Source organism: Podarcis pityusensis, assembly GCF_964106645.2.
Source record: "Podarcis pityusensis genome assembly, chromosome: 7".
Taxonomy (NCBI): Eukaryota; Metazoa; Chordata; class Lepidosauria; order Squamata; family Lacertidae; genus Podarcis; species Podarcis pityusensis.
Window position 1 is genome coordinate 73253374 of NC_138031.1, and position 16293 is coordinate 73269666.

The 16293-nt window shown below is 42.7% G+C and overlaps 1 protein-coding gene across 8 annotated transcripts in view; it reads left to right on the forward strand.

The window, feature by feature from the left end:
* LOC308481934 (cadherin-10) overlaps nt 1-16293 on the forward strand; it is a 148708-nt gene that overhangs the window by 101026 nt on the left and 31389 nt on the right. For all 8 annotated transcript variants that reach the window (XM_081014772.1, XM_081014773.1, XM_081014771.1 and 5 more), the window contains one exon: nt 5823-6117. In XM_081014772.1, the coding sequence (XP_080870898.1) occupies nt 5823-6117 (295 nt within the window). The remainder of the gene's footprint in view (nt 1-5822; nt 6118-16293) is intronic.

Below are 16293 nucleotides of genomic sequence, written 5' to 3' on the forward strand. Positions count from 1 at the left end.
ATAGGTTAATAGGTAGCACCAAACAATTATTTTCTCAAAAATGGGAAATGTTTAAGAGATACTTACAAAAAAATAACAGTGACATATTATCTATGGTAGTGTTTGAATGACCCTTGTATACATAAAATATTAAGAAATAAAGGAAAATCAGTACACTAGGTTGCAAGGAAGTATTGGAAAGTATATTAAATGTAAAGTAATAATTATAAGTAGATTCAAAATCACAAATGTCAACTATATCGGGAAATGATGGGAAGTCTATATTTATTTTACTTCAGTTTGTTGTTGTTTTATTTTATTTTATGTACCATTATATGATTTTAGCTTAGCTGAAATCTAAGTGGAATTAGAAAGTCTAATTTACATTCTAAGTTAGACTAATTTAAGAATATATATATTTATATACAGTGGTACCTCGGGTTACATATGCTTCAGGTTACAGCCTCCACTAACCCAGAAATAGTGCCTCAGGTTAAGAACTTTGCTTCAGGATGAGAACAGAAATCGTGCTCCGGTGGCGCAGCAGCAGCAGCAGCAGCAGGCCCCATTAGCTAAAGTGGTCTTCAGGTTAAGAACAGTTTCAGGTTAAGAATGGACCTCTGGAACGAATTAAGTACTTAACCTGAGGTACCACTGTATATAGTATGTATGTGTATGTGTGAAGTTAAATCTGTAATGACATTAATGAATTTCATTAATAAAAGACACAATGGCAAAATAAAATAAAATAAATCACCATCCTTACCTTATGGTTGAAAAGGTGACCAAAGGCTGTTGTCGTTGGGGAGGGTCCTGCTCTGAATCTGGCCAGGCAGGGGGAGGCCCCAGAGGACAGTCTTTGTCATTTCTTCCCAAGCAGTGGGAAAAGACCAGCAGTGCTTCTTATTTGCCAAGAGCTCACTATAAAGGAAGCATGGGGGATGCCAAGGAGGTGGCAGATCTGACCTCCAAGGAGCTGTCCCTGTGGCAGTGGGCGATGCATTCCCTGGAGGCTAGATCCACTGCCCTTGTGGATCCTGCTGCCCAAGGCGATCACCTCACCTTGCCTCATGGGTGGGATGGCCCTGACAGTGGATGTGGGACTAGAGCAGGGGTCAGCAAACTTTTTCAGCAGGGGCCAATCCACTGTCCCTCCGACCTTGTGGGTGGCTGGACTATGTTTTGAAGAAAAAAAATGAACAAATTCCTATGCCCCACAAATAACCCAGAGATGCATTTTAAATAAAAGGGCACATTCTACTCATGTAAAAACATGCTGATTCCCAGACCATCCATGGGCCGGATTTAAAAGGCGATTGGGCCAGATCCGGCCCCTGGGCCTTAGTTTGCCTACCCATGGACTAGAGGAAGTCTTATGTCACAAAGGTGTGGCTAGAGGCATGGCCTGCAGCTTCTTTCTCCATGTTAGCTCTTCATCTGGTGATAGGACAACATCTGTATCCAGATGTGATGCCAGATGTGGATGTTGCTTAAAGCTGGCTCTGGAAAATACACGTCTTGATGCATGGTGCCAGTGGGCAGTGACATTCTGAAGACTGCTTCCTTTCTTCCAAGCTAAGACATTGTCAGGTTGCTCTTTAAACATCTGGAAATGACCAGCAGCAAAGATTTGAGCAGATTTTGCACCGTATGCCCCGTTTGGAAGGCTGGGCAAATGCAGATGCTGATTTGTTTAAAGTGAAGTCTCTGCCAAAACCTCAGTTGATGTTGTTGTTGGTGGAGGAGATAAGTTATCATTGGACATGGCTGATGTTACTGGATCCTAAAACCTATGGTTATTTCGAAATACAGCACTGGTTATAAAATAGTTGAGACAGCAAGAGGTATCAATGCAGTTTCCCCTCATTCCTATCCCATCCTTCATCTCTGAATTAATGGTTGTGTGATTAATTTCTATATTGGCTGATATGACTGAAGATGATCGTTCAAATCACTGCTCCAGTTTTTGATTAGCGTTCCTCTGTTCTTAATCGAAGTTGTGAGGTGGGATGGGGGCAGCCCCTCAAAGAATCTGCTCTTTTTTAAAAAAGCCTGCAATGGTTTCTTCACTCATTATAGGTTTTCTGATATATTCCCCCCCCACACACACACACATAAGGTTGATACATATTTCCTTAAGCACATTTTCCAGGATGCATTTTATAGCATGCAAATGTCTAGCAGATTGCTTACACACAGAAAAAGTTGTTGCTGCTGTTAACATTTAAATATAATGAAATCAGTATGCAAATATGATCATTAGGGACATAACCGTATGGCTGATTATTTGTATGAGGGGGGAAAACCCCAGATTGTTTGCTTGAACTTGCTTGATGCACATAAAATGAAAGCTACATTCTTTCTTCTGTGTGTATTTCTTCCTGCATCAGTGTTCCTAATGTGAGATGATGTCGGTCTTCTTGGCATAAGTTCAATTTTGAGTTGAGCCCATTTAATCTTTAATCCTGTTCACACTTATCTGGGAAGGAAGTTCCATTGAACTCTATGGTGCTTATTTCTGAGTAGACAGGTGTAGAAAACATTAAAGATTTGTCCTTCCTCACTGTCAAATACTTTTAAATACTTTTTTATTGTATTGATGCATGAAAAGCTCATAAAATGGGGATAAGAATGCTGCCACGTTCTCATGAAGGTATCGGATATGGAAGGATGCCTTAGATCTTTAGATATGCTGAGTAGCAGAAGATGCACAAGGTTAATGGTGAATAACAGCTGAATTTGAGGAAGGGTTCTGATACATTTCCAGGGACCTCCATTTTGAAAAATTAAGGGAATTGGGTTTACGGACTGCATTCAGGCAACACTTTATTCCATTTCCCTGATGGTTTCCACATTTGATGTGGTCTTTCACAGAACATCAAAACCCCTCCTGAAAATCTAGTGCAGGCATCCCTAAACTCGGCCCTCCAGACTACGATTCCCATCATCCCTGACCACTGGTCCTGTTAACTAGGGATGATGGGAGTTGTAGTCCCAAAACATATGGAGGGCTGAGTTTGGGGATGCCTGATCTAGTGGAATCCAGTGGAAGTTTACTGCTCACTTCTGTGTTAATTGGTTTTTTTAAAAAATCAATTTGCAATGCCATTATCTCAGAAAAAGGTGGGAGCTTTGCACTGTAATTTAATGGGTTGAAATTTGGGGCAGTATTCTGGCATGTGGTTCTGATGAGCAGGAAGGGGGCAGTTAACCTCAAACTCAGGGTGTTTGGCCCATCCTAGTGCTGTGTCTTATTTTATTTTTGGCACTACATTCAAATTCATTGAAGCCTTGGAGGGTTAAAATATTTTGGCTGTGGGTCCAGATCAGGCCCATAGGTGGAATAACAAATTTAATAAATAATAATAAATAAAAAAAATGACAGAGATGGAAACTTCTCTAGGTTCTAGCCCTCGAAGTCCACTACTATATTATTACCAGTAGGTGGCCATTCAGAATCTGACTGGAAACCTCTAACCATGGAGAGTCCACCAGCTTCAAAAGTAGTCTTTTTACTATCAGGAGATTTCCCCTCCAAATGCTTACCCTAAATCCCCTTTCTTGTTATTTGAACCGATTGGTTTGTGCCCTACCCTATGGAGGTACTTACAACAAATCTGCTTCCTCATTTATGTGGCAAACCTTTAGATATTTGAAGATCATATTGCCTCTTAATAATCACTTGACCAGGAATAATATCCCACCCCTTCCATTTTTCCTCATAAGACTCAAACTCTGAGTCCCTAACCAGCTTTGTCACTGGTCATACTTTATTTCCCCTGGTCATACTTTATTTATCCCCTGTTCCACTTTATTGGGATCCTTGAACTGTGTTGCCCAAAACTTGACACAGTACTCCAAGTGAGGTCTGACCAAGCTGTTAGAAGAATAACAGAGGGGAGATTTTTCTTCATTTGTAAGATAAAATGTGTCTATATGGACAGGAGGGGAAACCTGTGGCTCCCCAGTTGGTTTCAGATTACAACTAAGCTCATGCTGTTGGGATGTGAAGTCTAACTACAACAAATCCAGAATGCGGCAGCTAGACTGGTGACTGGGAGCGGCCGCTGAGACCATATAACACCAGTCCTGAAAGACCTACATTGGCTCCCAGTACGTTTCCGAGCACAATTCAAAGTGTTGGTGCTGACCTTTAAAGCCCTAAACAGCCTCGGCCCAGTATACCTGAAGGAGCGTCTCCACCCTATCATTCTGCCTGGACACCGAGGTACAGTGCTGAGGGCCTTCTGGCGGTTCCCTCACTGCAAGAAGTGAAGCTACAGGGAACCAGGCAGAGGGCCTTCTCCGTAGCAGCGCCCACCCTGTGGAACGCTCACCCATCAGATGTCAAGGAAATAAACAACTATCTGACTTTTAGAAGACACCTGAAGGGAACCCTGTTTAGGGAAGTTTTTAATGTTTGATGTTTTGTCACTTTATTATTAATAATATTTTGTTGAGAGCCACCCAGAGTGGCCGGGAAAACCCAGCCAGATGGATGAGATAGATAGATAGATAGATAGATAGATAGATAGATAGATAGATATAAATGTATTATTATTATTTATCTTCAGCTCACAGGCAGAGGTACCTGGCCTCCCCCGAGGCAACTGAGTGAGATACTTGATGACCTCTCCGCTGCGTCTCCCGGCAGGCTAGGTCATAAACCGGCGATTTCCCTCATTAGATGTGAGGAAAACACACCCTCTGCTTCTCTGCTTCTCTCCCTCCCTGCATTCTCCCCAGGGAGGGGAAATGAGACAGACAGGAGTCCTATTTACATGTTTTATTCCTGTCACTCAACAGTACATAGAAATGTGACTGCACCCTTCAGTCTCCATCAGAAGAGTCACAACTCCTCCCCTGTACTTCCAGTACAGGTCAGATGACACACTGAGCTAACATCCGGTGCTCAGTACAGAGAATAGGCTCTACCTTTTCTCCAACAGTACATCTGCAAAACATAACATCCTGTTTTGCATTCCAGCCATCTGGAGCTGGCTTTTGCCTTGGTGCTTTTTCCCAACAGACCACACTGATGGAAACACTGCTATTGTCTACTAGGAATGAAAGGTCTCAGGTCATGGTCCTCTTGGCTCTGCCCTCTGAATTCTGTTAATAAGCAATGCCTGAGATGGAAGCTGGTACATTCTGCATGCAGAACATGTGTTCAACCATACTTGAAACAGCTTTATGAATCACTAGCCAGCTTCAGCTCTTTGGGAGATAGCACTGTTTGGTGAATGAGAAAGCCGAGGAAATACATTAACCTTAAGATCACAGGCAGAGCACCTAGGGAGACTGCAAGATTCTCCATAAGATTTTGTTCCCCATTTGCTCTTTGGGAAGAAATAACAAGCTTTCTTTCAAAAATTTTGCAGTTCCGGCACTAGTTATGCAGCTTTTCTTAATTATCACATACCCCGCCTTGTCCTTTATCTGTTTAGAGAATTTACAACTAACACAGCAGGTTGTGAATGTTTAATAGATTCTTTTCCAAGGGAAGAAAAGGTCAGCATTACCATAAAATTCTTCTTTAAGATTTGTGACAGAAATGTTCCACAGCACGGAACAGGTGTTGCCGGAGAAACTAAAATCTGCCATGGGAGCTGAGCTCTTAACGAATATTTTGTGCATTATTGGGAAATGAGAATTTTAATGCTCTACGCACATACATGGTGATGTATTGAGTCAGCATAAATTGAAAGGGACTTGGTTTTGTCAATGCATATTTTGTTTGAAGCACCTTGTTTGACTCACTGTCTTCTGAAGAAGTGGACCCATTTTATTAAACACCTCTCTCTCTCTCTCTCTCTCTCTCTTCTCCGACCACCCAACCCTAGCTTCACTCTGACCAAGACAAAGGAGATGGGTCCCTCAAGTACATTTTGTCAGGAGACGGAGCTGGCACTCTTTTTGTTATTGATGAGCGAACAGGTGACATTCATGCCACACGAAGAATTGACAGGGAAGAGAAAGCTTACTACACCCTACGTGCCCAGGCTATTAACAGGAGAACACTCAGGCCGGTGGAGCCTGAATCAGAGTTTGTCATCAAAATCCATGACATCAATGACAATGAACCAACGTTTCCTGAAGAAGTTTACACCGCAAGTGTTCCTGAAATGTCAGTTGTTGGTGAGTGTTACATTCAAATGGAAATAAATGTCTGCAAAGGTGAGATGCCACATATGTCCTATTCTTGTAAATTCAGGCAGTCAGGGTGGGAATTGCGTTTTTCGGGGGAGATGCCATAGATTAGGTCTTTTCTTTTCTTTTTAAGGAAAAACAGTGGAATGGAATGGAATGAGGAACTGCATTTTCTAGATCAGTGGTTCTTAACCTTTTTTTGGGCCATGCCCCACCTAAGTGTCTCTAAAATCCTGATGCCCCCGCCCCCAATGACATATAATTCTTATTATTCAAAAAATGGACTCCTGTTCACATGGAGGAAGCCTAAAAGGCCATTCACTGTTAATAACTCATTCTCAAATTCCCCCCCTTAAAAATCAAATCACCCCCCTTAAAAATCAAATCACCCTCTGGGATCCACTTTAAACCCAAACATGTATTTGGGGACACACTTCATAGCCTTATGGTAGTAGTGCTGCTGTTGTGATGCATTTTATATCCATTATGGATCCCTGCCTATTACTTGTATCCCAGTGATCTATATTCTCCATAAAAAGTGAAGGAACAGAGGATAATTTGAGGCTAAACAGCTAGTTGGGAGAATGACTGTGATTAAAACTTAGTGAGAATCCATCACTCCACAGTGGTTACTAATGAATAAATGCACATACCAGAGTACTAGGATATAACTTTTATTGTCACAGTATTACAGAACTGGAAGGTAATCTAGCATAAACTCCTGGATCAGGATTCACTGATATGTCCATAGCATGCGTAGAGAAGAAAGTGCACCAACCCATTGGAAGCCATAAAACAAAGATTCTAAAACATTATTTGACCAGAAGGAATATTCGTCCCCCATTTGCAAATGTCGCAACCAATTACATCCTGAGCATAAAAGCATGAGCTGTTCACTCAGAGTTCCCCAACAGAAAATGTTCTTAGCTATCTGGTGTAAAATCCAAGCTGTGCACTTTTAGCCATCCCAGAAAGCAGGACTGGGATGCTCCTTAATTCAATAGACCTCCATCACCAAGACACAAATGACAAATTAATGCACGCTGACCCAGCAAAGCAAGTCTATGTGTGGAAGCAAGCTTTGATGTGCAGATTTCTATTCTGGACTAGGAACCGTGCACAGAGAATAGCTGCAGGTGCACATCTGTGTCACAGAGCAAATCTGGTGGCAAGTCATTCAATCTGATTCCCATATACATTGAGTGTGCTCCATGGAAGGAGACTCACTTTCATGTTGCAATGTGGATGGAAACTAGATTTCTTAGACTACAGTCCCAAGCTTGCTTAGTAGAGAGTAAACCCTACTGAACTTACTGGGACTTACTTCTGAATGAGCTTTCATGGATTTGCACTGTTACACCATTAGTTGTTGCATATATAAGTAAACTTCGCTCATTTTTTGTATTTGTTTTACTTGGTTTTGAACTAATGGCGTTTCTCAGAAACATACAGAAGCATGAATCTGTGCCTGTAGAATGGAAACTGCATTTATAAGTAAATCAGTGGATCTGTTTGACATAGAATCATAATATCATCGAATTGTAGAGTTGGAAGAGGCCACAAGAATCATCTAGTCCAACCTTCTGCAAGGGCAGGAATCCTTTGCCCATTGTGGGACTCAAACCCATGACCCTAAGATTCAGGGGTCTCATGCTTTACTAGTTGAGCTATCTGTACATGGCTGAGTGCTTCCCATGAATAGCTTGTCACATGTAGCATCAGGCAGCCACAATGCTGTTTGGTTTCACCTCTCAAAAATTCTGAACTGGCCAATTAAAAACAAATAATTCATGATGTGCCACAGACTTGGCATCCCAATATTTCAGGAGTCTGCCAGATAAATAGCAGTGTGAGGAAGGGTCATAATTAGGTATGGACAATCTCTCAAAGGACCTGTTGATGGCATTTTACCATTGCACTGTGGAGAGTGTATTAACTTATGGTCTGTGGGTGTGGTTTGGAAGCTGCACGGCCAGGGAAAAAACAATGCTGTCCAGGGTTGTAAAGACTGCAGAGAGAATAATTGGGTGCACTCTTCCCACCTTAGATCAAATCTATGCTGTCAGGTGCCATAAGAAAGCGGCAGAGATAGCGCAGGATAGTACGCACCCCAGAAATGATCTCTTTCAGCTTCTGCCTTCTGGAAGAAGGTATAGGGTTATAAAGGCCAGAACTAGCCGCCTGAGAAACAGTTTCTACACAAATGCAGTTCTGGTTCTAAACGCAGCATAAGGGGTCTCTATAGTATAGTGTATTTTAAAACGGGGTTTCTGAGTTTTTAGGGGTTTTTGAATGTTTTATGTAGTTTTTCAATTTCATTGTTCTGCATGGGACAATGACAATAAAGATATTGTATATCCCAATTTTGGTTTCTCGCAGCTTCTCACTTTTCCAATCTTCAATTCAGTTCTCCACATTTCTGCAGCAATTTGTGATTGATTGCTTTAAAATCCTCATGATAAATTGTCAGCATTTTGGTACATATGTCTTTATGCAGTTTTTACTAAAATACAAACTTTTGCAAACAATTTCCCCTAATATAATGCATTTCTATGCACACTTACCCCAAGTATATGCATTTTGGTACTCATTGTTTAGTTGTAGAACTACATCCCAAAATTCAGAGAAGTGCGATTTTCAAAAGACAGCTGTGTTTTGGTTTACATGTTGATCTGACAAGTCCAAATTAGGTAGTTTCTCATTAAAATTCAAACAAATCTGATTTTCTCCTCCATTCTCCCTAGTTCACAAGTCTCATTTTATTTCTATGCACTAAAATGGGAAGCAGGTTGTGTTTCCTTGTGTTTCCGGAGAGTCCCGTATAGCACGGCACAGTTGTTTTGGAACACGTTACATTTGGAACACATCACATTACGGTTGCATTCTTAACAAGATCCTGCCACACCAGCTGTTTAACTCTCTCTCTCGTCTCATCACTCAACAAGTAGTACTTATGTCCTAAATATTAATCCACTGTCTATGAAACAATCGGTGATTATCCCAGGAGTCTCAGGGCTGGATTAAAAGATCTAGAGGCTCTAGTCTAAGCCGTGGTTTGAGGAGCCCCCTCCACAATGCCATTTGTCTCTCACACGGCAGCCACTTGTAGAGAAATATATATGGATATAATTTTTCTTCCTTGGCTGCAACACGACGCCCCCGTTCTTTTATTATCTCTGGGTGAGTTATCTTCACCACGGCTTTTCTGTTAACTTGCTAAGGCCAATGAAAGACTTTGTGGCTTTGAAAACTCTTTAGGATTTTTATCCTTCACTGTTCTTTCACTGTGTCCATTCTATTCATCCTTCCTAACCTACTTATTCTCTGTCTTTAATTTCTCTGCCCACCTTTTTCCTACCTTTGGACCTTTGGGCTTTAGCAGCTCATCCTATGAATTACCCCACCTACGTTTCTCAGCATTGCTGATTGCTGTCATCCTTCCTCGTTGGTCCCTCGGCCCTCTAATCTCTTCTACCCTCCTACCTCAGGGATATCAATGCAAACTTCACACAGCTGTGACCTCCCTCTGGGTTCACAGGCAGTTTGCAGCAGTTATCCTGCCATCATTTCCAGCTAGCGTTCCTTTTGTCTTTCTCTTCAGAAGTCCAACCAACTATTTATAGCAGCTACCGCATACTTTTGGTCCTCAGGCTTTTTCGTTCACTCCATCATTAGTATATGTCCTCTCTTCCTGTTTCCAAAGCCACAATAATTCTTCTCAACTGGGCACCCATCATACATCCTTCATTTGCCCGAGTGGTCTTTGAATATTATAACTCCGCCACACAATCAAGAAACAATCCACAGCAAAAATCCACAGCAAAATATATTATCAATCCCCTTATGCATTGAACATGATTTCAGATCAGGGTATTAATGGCATTATGCCAGTGGTTTTCAATCAGTGTGCTGTGGCACCCTAGGGTACCTTGAATGATGGTCAGGGGTGCCTCTGTCCCTCTTACCTTCCCTCCCTCCTCTGATGCCCTCTCGCATCTCTGCCTCCCAAAGGCTTGCACAGCTGTTTTTTGCAGCAGCCCTGGCTACAAGCTCCCCAGGGGAATGGGGACATCCTCTTCCCAGGCTCCTGTGGGGCAGTGTGAAGAGGCACCTCTCTTTGGGGTGGGGGGCAGTTCAGAGACCAGGGGTGGCAGCCTTGGCTGCCCAGAGGACTCCCAAGAGAGATGGGGGAGGAGAGGAGGCCAAGGGAACACTCCACAAGGGAGGGTGTTCAAAAAAGGGTGAGGGGCTGCCGGCTCTGCAGGTAAAGGGTGACATAACTGGGCTCCTGAGCCCCTCAGGGGTGCCACAGAAAGAAGGTAATTAGTCAAGGGAGCCGTGGGCTCAGAAAGGTTGAAAACCTCTGACTTATGCAATATATATGGGGCTTACGGTATATTTCCTCTCCAAAAAGAATTCAGCCCAGTTACAGGGGAAGGAAACTGGCAACTGTGAAACCACATTTCAGAGACAGCTCAGTATGCTTTGGTGCATGTGGGGGTGGGGTGAACCCCACTCAAAATGCCCCACTCCATGGCAATAATAACTTGTTGTTCTTTGCCCACTCAGATGTAGGACCTGTACCCATAATGTCCACTTTTTCAAGCCCCAAACTAGGATGTTTGTCTTCTGGGAGCCGTGCTTCACTCTTGCCCCTAGAAAACACTTTTCTGAGGCAAGAGAATGAGGTTAAGCCACCCAAAATGGCCACTATGATCGCACGCAAAAAACCGGGCTGTCCCATTTTTCCCAGGGCACTCGGGAGGTACGATGTACCCAGTCGTGTTTTTCCCTACTGTCCATTTCTAAAATGCCCTTTAAAAGGTAAAGGGACCCCTGACCATTAGGTCCAGTCATGACTGACTCTGGGGTTGCGGCGCTCATCTCGCTTTATTGGCAGAGGGAGCCGGCGTACAGCTTCTGGGTCATGTGGCCAGCATGACTAAGCTGCTTCTGTCGAACCAGAGCAGTGCACGGAAATGCCATTTACCTTCCTGCCTATTTATCTACTTGCACTTTGACGTGCTTTCGAACTGCTAGGTTGGCAGGAGCTGGGACCGAGCGATGGGAACTCACCCCATTGCGGGGATTCGAACCACTAACCTTCTGATCGGCAAGTCCTAGGCTCTGTGGTTTAACCCACAGTGCCACCCACGTCCCTTTTAGCCTCCCTTTAAAATCCTTGTTTCATTTGATGTACCTATCGCATTTCATTTGAAAAACAATAATTCCAATTATATTTCAATATTGATCTATGGACCAGAGAACAAGTAATGCACATTGCAATCTAAGGAGAACATCCCCCCTCTTGCATCGGAGCCAACTCCTAGGGGCCAAGGAGGCTTTGCCCCCCCAATAAAATATTTGAGGGGTCTGTGCCCCCCAAAGTTAAGGAGCATTGCCATTCAAGTGGTGTTTGTGCACCATGTCATATGATTAATTATATAGGGTGGGGCTTACATGCCCCCTCCCCAATATTTTATTCAAGTTGGCACCCCTGCCCCCTCCCAACAGGAGCATTAGGTCAGAATTTAAAATTACAGAACTGTAGCACTGCTCTGAAGTGGGGGACATGCAAGCACAGTGCATCCCTTCTCCACCCAGCAAACTGCTCTGCCACTTAAGGCAGAGCAAACAGACTTAAAACACACTTACTCTGCATTTACAGGAGTGGCCTGGGACATTCATCTCCTTCCACCACCACCCCATTTGAATTTGTGGCTATCTGCTATGATCACAACGCTTGGAGTCATTCCGGTCGCATTAAGAAGACTATCACAGGGATCTCATTTAAAGAATGACCTGAAAGAATCTTTTTGAGAGCTCTCCATTTTGCAGAATAAGGAGGGAAATAAGAATAAGTGGCAGACTCTTGACACTGTAGCGCTGCTGTCTGCAGGCAGAGTGTCAAGTTGTCAAATGCTCTTCCATTTTTGATTTAAAGAAAGTTTATTGCATGTATTAGTTGCACCAGAAAGAGGGCCGTCTAATGTATACTAGTTTGCTGCCTGCAAGGTGTTGTTGATTTTAAAGAGCATTCAAAAATATTTTTGGCGCTCACCCAATCTGCAGTTTTCAGTGGTGTCATCCAGGTATCTGTTTCTGTGTGTTATACCTGCTCATCCTATGTAATTTGGTTCTGGAAGCTCGAAAGACTTAAGCTTGGGTAAAATACACAAACACACAGAGAGAAAAATGAGGTGGAAATGAGGTGACAATTACAATGTGGCTTGCACTAATTCAGCCTGCTAGTCGGGGATTCAAGTTCTGAATGCACCTCCTGCATCTAGAAATCTATGGAAGCAAGAGAAACATGCTGTTCCAACCCTTTCCCACCTGTGCTGGTGTTTCAGAGAGTTTTTAACACAGGGAAGAATGTTTTAAAATGTCATTTCCCACCAACCACTGCTGCCTCATGGGATGCAATCCATTCTCCCCTGTGTTACTTCAGATGTTGAGATAAATCGCAGAGACTGAATCCTGGGATCTTGTCTTTGCAAAATAGGGGCTGTGTTAGGAAGCTCTGACCCTCCGCCTCCTTCCATAGCTTAGTAGTACACTTCAGCTTTCTAAAGAAGAAGTGTTACATTGTGCTGTAGAATTTGCTTTCAGCAAATATGAGGAAGAGTGTTAAGAGATACCTGCCTGGTGAGCCAGAATCATATTTTAGCTTATTCCTGAACTGAGAAAAACGAAACAAAACGAAAAGGAAGAAGTGGGAAATGGTGTCTTGCAATTTGTTTGGCTTTCCAAAATGCTTCTGATACCCTCCGATGCATTGCTAAAGGACTCGTTGATTCTTCAAAAGATTTGATCTACAAAGCACGGGGCATTGGGTGCACCACTGAAAGGGATTAGAAACTGGCTGGCAAGGCAAGGAATAAAAACGATTTTTCTAAAAAGGTAACAGTATAATAAGCAGAAAAGTAACAAGCCGGGTGGTGCTGCAAGGGTGAGTCAGGGCTTGCTTTAATTGTACCTCAGAATCCTTTGAAGGCTGTGCGGTTTCTAAACCGGCTAAATGTTGAGATGAAACAGAAGGGAAAGGCCCTTAATGTATTCAAATGGATTGGAACGGATTAAGTCTTCTAGCTGATTAGAAACTCATACATTTCAGTGCGGCAAAGCGGAAGGCAAGGAAGCTACAGCAAAGAACCCACCATGCCTTTAAAGCTGGACAAATTATTCATTACAAACTTATCGAATTCAATAGACTGAATCCCATCTCCTGCTTTAATTATCCATCATTTTATCGGCAATGAATGAAACTGTGCTTTGCCTGAGCCTCTAGCAAGAGTGCAAGTGTTCTGGAGGCAAGTGGTAGTGTTTCAGGACTTCTTTGCAAAAGACCCCAACTTTAAAGTTTAGGAATAAATACCTTCTACTTTGAATACCCATTGCAGATTGACTGATGAATAAGCAGAACTTGGCAATGCAGTTAGGTAATTTTAGTCTTCAGATTTACCTGCTTTACAGAGGTTTCTTCCCCAGAGTGTAGTGTTCTGCTTTATTTTGGGAGTTCTTCTGCATATTTTAGGGTTGCCATGTGTCTGGACATATCCGGAATAGTGCAGTTGGCAGCAGTGTGGAGGTGGAAATCAGTCCAATATCTGGGAACACCTGAACACATGGCAGCCCATGTTGGAAGTTCCGTTCCCCCCCATTTCCTGGCCTTGGCTTTTGCAATTTTGCCCAAAAAGTTCAGCAATTTTAGGCAAAACTTAAAGAAGCTCAACAACTTTTCTGTCCAGATTTTCACTGCTTGAAACATGGTAGCCCTAGCGTATTGTGATGAGTGAAACCCTGGACATTTGCCCCAAAGTCCTGCCCCAACAATATTGTTAGCTAACTAATTGCCTGCCCTTTACCCGAAGGTCCCAAGGCAGGTTACAACATCAAAACACAATATTTCAAAGATGCCAGGAGTTTAAACTGTGACCTTCTGCATGCAGAACACATGCTCTGCAACTGAGTCACAGACTTTCCTCAGACACAAAAGAGCCATCAAAAGTAGTAGTCCTCCATCTTTTCCTCCCCCTGCTCCCCTGGCCATGTGTCAGATATGATGTGGTACCATCACTGAATTTACCCACAAAGATCAACCAGTGAAGAGGAGTGGAAGCAGGAAAAACACAAAGGAGATTCTGACTAAGCAACAGGAGAAACTTTCTGATAGTAACAGCTGTTCGACAGTGGAACGGTCTTCCTCTGGAGGTTGTGGATTCTCTTTCCTTGGAGGTTTTTAAACACATATTGGAGGGCCATCTGTCATGGATGCTTTAGCTGAGATTCCTGCATTGCAGGGGGTTGCACTAAATTACGCTAGGGGTCCCTTCCAGCTCTATGATTCTATGATGTCATATCCCACAAAGAGAGGAAGTGAGAAGGAGGAGACACAGGCCTATAGTTTTTGGTAACTACCTTGCATCCCCAGGAACAAATATTTTTGCCTTCTGAATCAAATTCTAAATCTATACAGTGGTGCCTCGGTTTTCGAACGTAATCCATTCCGGAAGACTGTTTGACTTCTGAAACATTCGAAAACCAAAGCAATTACTTCCAGAAGCATTTACTTCCAGAAAACTCAATAGGGAAGCCATGTGGCATGTACATTTGACTTCCGAAAAGCGTTCAAAAACCGAAGCAGCTACTTCCAGGTTTTCGGCGTTCGAAAACTGAAATGTTCGACTTCCGAGACGTTCAAAAACCGAGGTAGCACTGTACTTAAAATAATAGCATCTATATGGATCTCATTACTGTTTTCTACTATTTATAAGGGAACTGCATATTACCTGATCTTCAATATATTTCATATATGGGCACAAATTGCAATAAAAAGAGCAAAGGTCACCAATCCATGTCTGCACCTTTCTCAGCAAGTATACACAAGGTTACACATGAGGAAGGGATGCCACATTCTCTTCAATGAGAATAAAGTCTTGGAGACTGACAGAGGGCTGATTCATACCCACAAAACTTATGTGTGACTGAAACAACCATCTACCTTACAGGCACACTCAGCCGAGAGCCCAAATGTGCTGCAGCTCCCTATTGAATGCAAAATCTTTTGGCAAACCCAGATTTGCTGTCACATAATGCGTGAAAAGACTACATTCAGCATTCAAATCCCACAGGGGGAAATAAAGAAACACATGCAAGCATTAGCATGGTAACTTCACATTTGTGGCCACTAATTCAATCTCCTCGTTAAAATGTCTACTCTACCACATAAGGCAAAATCACAGTCATTGTAAGAGGGAAGAAATACGATGCACTGTTCAGCGGCGGATTTGGGAACGTTTAGATACTGCCCCATTTTTCTTTTGTATTAACCTCCAAGGAAGATGCTGAAGAGGTTTTCTTTTAGAGAAACACGAACAGTAATTTCACAAGGCACAGTATAAACGATGAAGAAAAAGAGGATAGCCTTGAGCTGGAATTTAGAAGGCTAATTCTTGCTGAATAGCAAGAACAACAACTGGAGGGGCACAACGTCTTTCCATCAGAATCATCATGGCTTGGGTCTTGCTAAGGTAGCAAACTTGCATAAGACCCTTCAGCAGAAATCACTGTAGGTCAGTGCTGGAGAATGTGCTTTGCATCTAAAAGGTCCCCAAGATCATTTCTGGGTATCTATAGGTAGATCTAAAAAAGAGAGACCCCTCTGGAGCAGTGTAAGTCAGCTTTCCCCAACCTGGTAGGTTCTAGATCTTTTGTGCTACAACTGCAGCTCCAGTCAGCAATGGAAGTCCCAAATATCTGGAGAGCATGCAAGGGTAAGGGAGATCCCTACATTCCTTTACCACTTCCGACATCAGGTGGGGCTGCAGATGACTGAATGTACAAAATATTTTTTTTTAAATCCTCCACCTAGGAAACTAGCATGGGAGGGGACAGAATTCTGTCCTGGCATTCTCTGTAACATACTAGTTTTGTAGGCAGAGGGATGCCTAAAGTACATACCAAAAGTGCTATCTTTCTAGAAAAAGAGGTGCCATAATAGTAATAGTAGTAGTAGTAGTAATAATAATAATAATAATTTATTAATTATACCCTGCCCATCTGGCTGGGTTTCCTCAGCCACTCTGGGCAGCTCCCAACAGAATATGAAAACACGATAAAACATCAGACATTAAAAACTTCTCTAAACAGGGCAGCCTTCAT